Source organism: Oncorhynchus nerka, linkage group LG11, assembly GCF_034236695.1.
Source record: "Oncorhynchus nerka isolate Pitt River linkage group LG11, Oner_Uvic_2.0, whole genome shotgun sequence".
Classification (NCBI taxonomy): domain Eukaryota; kingdom Metazoa; phylum Chordata; class Actinopteri; order Salmoniformes; family Salmonidae; genus Oncorhynchus; species Oncorhynchus nerka.
This window is the reverse complement of record NC_088406.1, coordinates 30,653,583-30,659,582: the sequence shown is the minus strand read 5'-3', so window position 1 is coordinate 30,659,582 and position 6,000 is coordinate 30,653,583. Positions and strand designations below refer to the sequence as shown.

The 6,000-nt window shown below is 47.3% G+C and overlaps 1 protein-coding gene across 1 annotated transcript in view; it reads right to left on the bottom strand.

Moving 5' to 3' along the window:
- The window catches only part of LOC115136666 (kin of IRRE-like protein 3), a 255,613-nt gene that overhangs the window by 24,780 nt on the left and 224,833 nt on the right, over positions 1 to 6,000 (bottom strand). Inside the window, exons 7-9 of the mRNA XM_065024393.1 lie at positions 2,653 to 2,801; positions 2,328 to 2,476; positions 1,617 to 1,743 (exon numbers count right to left, since the gene is read on the bottom strand). Coding sequence (XP_064880465.1) covers positions 1,617 to 1,743; positions 2,328 to 2,476; positions 2,653 to 2,801 — 425 coding nt within the window. The remainder of the gene's footprint in view (positions 1 to 1,616; positions 1,744 to 2,327; positions 2,477 to 2,652; positions 2,802 to 6,000) is intronic.

Here is a 6,000-nt window from a genome sequence, read left to right as displayed (position 1 = left end):
TTGGATGTCAAAGACCTCAGGTTGATGAGGGCTGAGGAGAATACAGCTTCATCTGCCATAAAGAAGACGACTTACAACAATCAAGCAGCAAACCGTGGGAGAGTCCTCTCCACATGCTGCCACTTCAAACACTCTGTTTGTGCTTCCTCGGCTTGACAATCTGATTCGCTGAGAGGACTGGGCAGGTTAGAAATGTGAACATTTCGACTGAGGACCCATTGTGTGGTTTTAAGAAAGCGTGGATTTCAGTTATTCAGACTGTAACAAAGAATTTGGCTTTTTAATGTCAGAGACAGATCCAGGCCGTGAGGCAAGAGAGGCTGGAGAACCGGCGAACATAAACAAATACAAGAGAAGTAAAACCCAATAAAGAGGCGCATAACGGCTTGACTGAAGTTTGCAGAGACTGAAGCAAACATTTTCCGCTTTGTGTTATTTTTCCCAATGTGTGTTCTATGAGTTGTGTTATCACTGTTATTATTAAAGCAATGTATCTTCTCTTTGTATAGTGTTGTATACAGAAGTAACGCAATCCCCATACATAGTTTTACATGAAAGAAAGACCAATTCAATTGGGAAAATAAACTTGAACAGAGATTTTGTCTACTAGTCCAGACAGTAAAAAGGATGCTGGGATAAAACAAAACTGTTAAAATGTAAATTAGGAATGACTTTGCTCCATACTATTGGAGCTCTGATCTTGAACAGAACTAGGCTATTGATAGAAAAGCACACACTAGTGGTTGTAATCCAATGACGAAAGGGGCATTTGGATGCCATTCTCTCTGATGCTCAGCTACTGTACAAGTTTAAAAATAAGCAACAACGCTGCTAACAACAGATATTGTACGATTGCATTCAAGATATCCAATATATTGTCGAGGACAATACCTCACCAAAATCCTTTTGTTCTTTACTTCTATCTACCACCCATGCAAATGGACATGGTGAGAAAAAGTCCTTTAAAGAACGTGTCAATTCTGCGACTGATAGCTGCTGCAACACTAATGCACGCTCTGTGAATACCAAGCGGTGTTAATGAAGTAATTTGTCTGCGAGTTGCGGGGTCTCCCACCATTCTATTGCTCTGCATTCATTAGTCAGTCACGGCCTGAAAACGCCAACCCTCTCCTCGACTCCTACAGAATCTAATCAGCATTAAAGCACATTTCCTGTGTTTAAGGATTATAATGCAATATCCTGGATGTGCTAGCTATATTATCCATCCATCCCTGTGTCTTTCTAAGGACTGATGAAATGTCAAGGAAATATATTTTCATGCATCTGTTACACGCGTTACCACCAGATCAATGCTGTGAATCTCTCTGCTGTAGGCTACTACGCACTGTTGAATTTGAAACCTTTTCTAGAGTAAATACTGTACATTGAGAGATGGCATCACTGCATACATTTATTCAGAGCATGAACACCTGGAGAGACCCAATAGCAAACCTTCTCCTTCCCCCGTATTGTTGGAAAGTCTTTGGGGTGAAGATATGTTTTTGTGTGTAAACCACAGACGATGCTCAGTACAGGCTGTAGTGATAAATTGCTTTCTTCTTTACAGATGTGACCCCCAAACCACTCAATACATTCCTGACCAGTGTGACACTTACCGTTGACGGTGAGAGAAACCTCCTTCTCCCCGGCGCCGACTCGCGGAACCACGGCACGGCACACATATTTCCCAGCATCTTCCTGCCTCACAGCCTTGAGTGTCAGGATGTTCTCGTTGCTTAGTACCTGCCGCACGGAGGTCAAGAGTCACTGAATGAGAGGTCACCTTCTCATTTGAGGCAGCACAAAGCAGCCTATGCTCCTCTTAATGCCTTAAAGGTCACCTCTCTTCTATTATTAAAATCCAATTTGAGGCCAGGCTCATACGAGAGAGGGGCGGTTTTGGGCTCCATCTCCAGGCTTGGAAGTTTGATGTGTACGGAGTTGAGGAATGAGCCTGGCTGGCAGATCAATTGCATGCCCCTTTGCTCACCTCAACACATCTCCGGCCAGGAGTCAGGGAGCAGGGCCGCTAACGAGCCCGAACCGCTAGCTGCCTCAGAATTTTGAGATTAATGAGATTTTGAAAACAACTGATTTGAGCTCAAAGGGCACTGCTTTGTCACCTGAATCCTGCATGACTGCTGCGGTTAGATTTTTTATAATTAATGAAGTTACTGCTGTGGCCAGCATGATACGGGGGTGGTTGTGAAAAACATACCAATATAAAGTAAATGACATTGAAAGTATAGGCTAACCTGATTGGAACAATGGATCACAATCTACAGTGTATCGCACCTAGTCAAAACAATCATGAAATTCTGAAAGACATTGGATAAGTGAATACTTACCACCCCAGAGCCCCTCTTCATCCAGACGATGGTGAGGGAGGGGTTTCCAGTCCAAGCACAGTTGAATACAGCATCAGACCCCAGATCCACCTGTAAGGACTGGGGCTCTGCAGACATGCGTGGACCAACTGCAGGAACACAGACACAGTCAGTACAATCAACACAACGCCACCAGCAACACAGAACACTCTATAACACAGTACCATACGGTCAGCTACAGAATGTATCTAAATAGGATGTATAACATTGGGTGGACATCAATATTGGATAGCCACAGAAAGTGCAACACTGTAGTAGCACTCACAGTAGACGTCGACGTTACGGCTGATGTTGGTGCTGCCCAGAGGGTTGGTGACCTCACAGGAGACTGGCTCGGTGAAGAAGGAATGGTCCACAATGACCTCATAGGTGTCCCCAGAGACCTCCTTTATCACATTTCCTCCTTTGGCCCACCTGTAGTGAAGTGCAATAGATAGATAGATAAATAGATAGAGAGAGAGAGAGAGAGAGAGAGAGAGAGAGAGAGAGAGAGAGAGAGAGGAGAGAGAGAGAGAGAGAGATACCCTGCATGAGAGGGGTGGTCTGATAATCTACTGGTATTCGCAAATTGCTTTGACCTTATTGTTGACCTATGGTCGCCTGGCCTATGGTTGTCGGAAAATACTCTGCTGAGGGCCCAGAATATCTGCAGAAGGAAGACATTTTGAACACGCATTACCACCAGACCAATATGAAGAATGGGTTGCTTCTGACTAATAACGTTTCAGTCCCGGTCATCAATGAGGGATGATGGCACCTGTCTGAAGGATGAGAGGATGGGGAGAGAGGAGGGAGGGATGAAACATTAAGACAGTTTCTTTCCTTCCATGTCAGGACCACGTTGTTCTCTGAAAAAAAACATTCCTGTGCAGGTGCTCTGCTGGCTTCAGCATATTTTTGTGGCAGCCATCCATCCCCTGACGATGCCGGCTGACACGTACTGTATGGTAGAGTCCCCCTGACGATGACGGCTGACACGTACTGTATGGTAGAGTCCCCCTGACGATGACGGCTGACACGTACTGTATGGTAGAGTCCCCCTGACGATGACGGCTGACACGTACTGTATGGTAGAGTCCCCCTGACGATGACGGCTGACACGTACTGTATGGTAGAGTCCCCCTGACGATGACGGCTGACACGTACTGTATGGTAGAGTCCCCCTGACGATGACGGCTGACACGTACTGTATGGTAGAGTCCCCCTGACGATGACGGCTGACACGTACTGTATGGTAGAGTCCCCCTGACGATGCCGGCTGACACGTACTGTATGGTAGAGTCCCCCTGACGATGCCGGCTGACACGTACTGTATGGTAGACTCCCCCTGACGATGACGGCTGACACGTACTGTATGGTAGAGTCCCCCTGACGATGCCGGCTGACACGTACTGTATGGTAGAGTCCCCCTGACGATGACGGCTGACACGTACTGTATGGTAGAGTCCCCCTGACGATGACGGCTGACACGTACTGTATGGTAGAGTCCCCCTGACGATGCCAGCTGACACGTACTGTATGGTAGAGTCCCCCTGACGATGATGGCTGACACGTACTCTATGGTAGAGTCCCCCTGACGATGACGGCTGACACGTACTGTATGGTAGAGTCCCCCTGACAATGCCGGCTGACACGTACTATATGCACGTAAAGGCACCTGATGTTAATACATTGACACCGGATTGCATGAAGAACATCCGTTTGTGTTGGAGCGATGCCTCCTGATTTCACTGCTTCTGTCTTGTTCGGCATGCCATACTGGATGGTTCCCTGTTGCTGTGGGAGACAGGGACCATTTATTAAAGCGAGCCAGGGCATGAGTGGATGTTTGGGGCTGCTTCTCGGTCACATTTACAAGGTATTTTGGGACATTCAACTCTGTATAATCTTAATCCTCTCCCCTTCCCCAGAAAGAGATGTATTTGCATGCTCTTGTGGGCGAAGATAACCTTTCACTTCTAACTGTCACAAAACATGGATCTATTTTCTCACCCAAGATTACAGGGTACACTGTGCAGTATTCCAGGGATAGGGGACTTGTTTGTTATCCATGAGTGAAGCCTTGGTCTTTGCTTGACTGGAATAGTATAATTTAAATGAGAATATATTACCTCATTCATTCAGCAAGTGAAGCAGCTTTCTAATTGGCTCCAGTAGATTTTTCTCTGCTGCTCATTTTGCTGCTGAGGAGACTATGTTTCCACACTATAGGAGCCAGTTCACTGCGTTCAAAATCAAGCCACTGAGATCACTGTCTGCTGAATATGCACAGGGACACCTGTGCTTCCAAAAATATAAAAATTAGGGCATAAGGGTGTGCTTGGCTCGCCTGTCCCTTCCTTACATAACTGATCCAGGAGGAGAATGTGCTGGATTCGAGAAAATATTAATACCGTTACAGTAATCTACACAAAGCAAACATTCTGTGTGTATTGTCCCTCAAGAAAACAATCCTGTACACAAAATATTGAATGAAGTATTATGATAATGACTATGATAATGACAACACACTGTCTATGAATATTAGACACCCTACCTGACACCCTACCTGACACCCTAGACCCACTCCAATTTGCTTACCGCCCAAATAGGTCCACAGACGATGCAATCTCAACCACACTGCACTCTGCCCTAACCCACCTGGACAAGAGGAATACCTATGTGAGAATGCTGTTCATCGACTACAGCTCGGCATTCAACACCATAGTACCCTCCAAGCTCGTCATCAAGCTCGAGACCCTGGGTCTCGACCCCGCCCTGTGCAACTGGGTACTGGACTTCCTGACGGGCCGCCCCCAGGTGGTGAGGGTAGGCAACAACATCTCCTCCCCGCTGATCCTCAACACGGGGGCCCCACAAGGGTGCGTTCTGAGCCCTCTCCTGTACTCCCTGTTCACCCACGACTGCGTGGCCATGCACGCCTCCAACTCAATCATCAAGTTTGCGGACGACACAACAGTGGTAGGCTTGATTACCAACAACGACGAGACGGCCTACAGGGAGGAGGTGAGGGCCCTCGGAGTGTGGTGTCAGGAAAATAACCTCACACTCAACGTCAACAAAACTAAGGAGATGATTGTGGACTTCAGGAAACAGCAGAGGGAACACCCCCTATCCACATCGATGGATCAGTAGTGGAGAGGGTAGCAAGTTTTAAGTTCCTCGGCATACACATCACAGACAAACTGAATTGGTCCACTCACACTGACAGCGTCGTGAAGAAGGCGCAGCAGCGCCTCTTCAACCTCAGGAGGCTGAAGAAATTCGGCTTGTCACCAAAAGCACTCACAAACTTCTACAGATGCACAATCGAGAGCATCCTGGCGGGCTGTATCACCGCCTGGTACGGCAACTGCTCCGCCTCAACCGTAAGGCTCTCCAGAGGGTAGTGAGGTCTGCACAACGCATCACCGGGGAAAACTACCTGCCCTCCAGGACACCTACACCACCCGATGTTACAGGAAGGCCATAAAGATCATCAAGGACATCAACCACCCGAACCACTGCCTGTTCACCCCGCTATCATCCAGAAGGCGAGGTCAGTACAGGTGCATCAAAGCTGGGACCGAGAGACTGAAAAACAGCTTCTATCTCAAGGCCATCAGACTGTTAA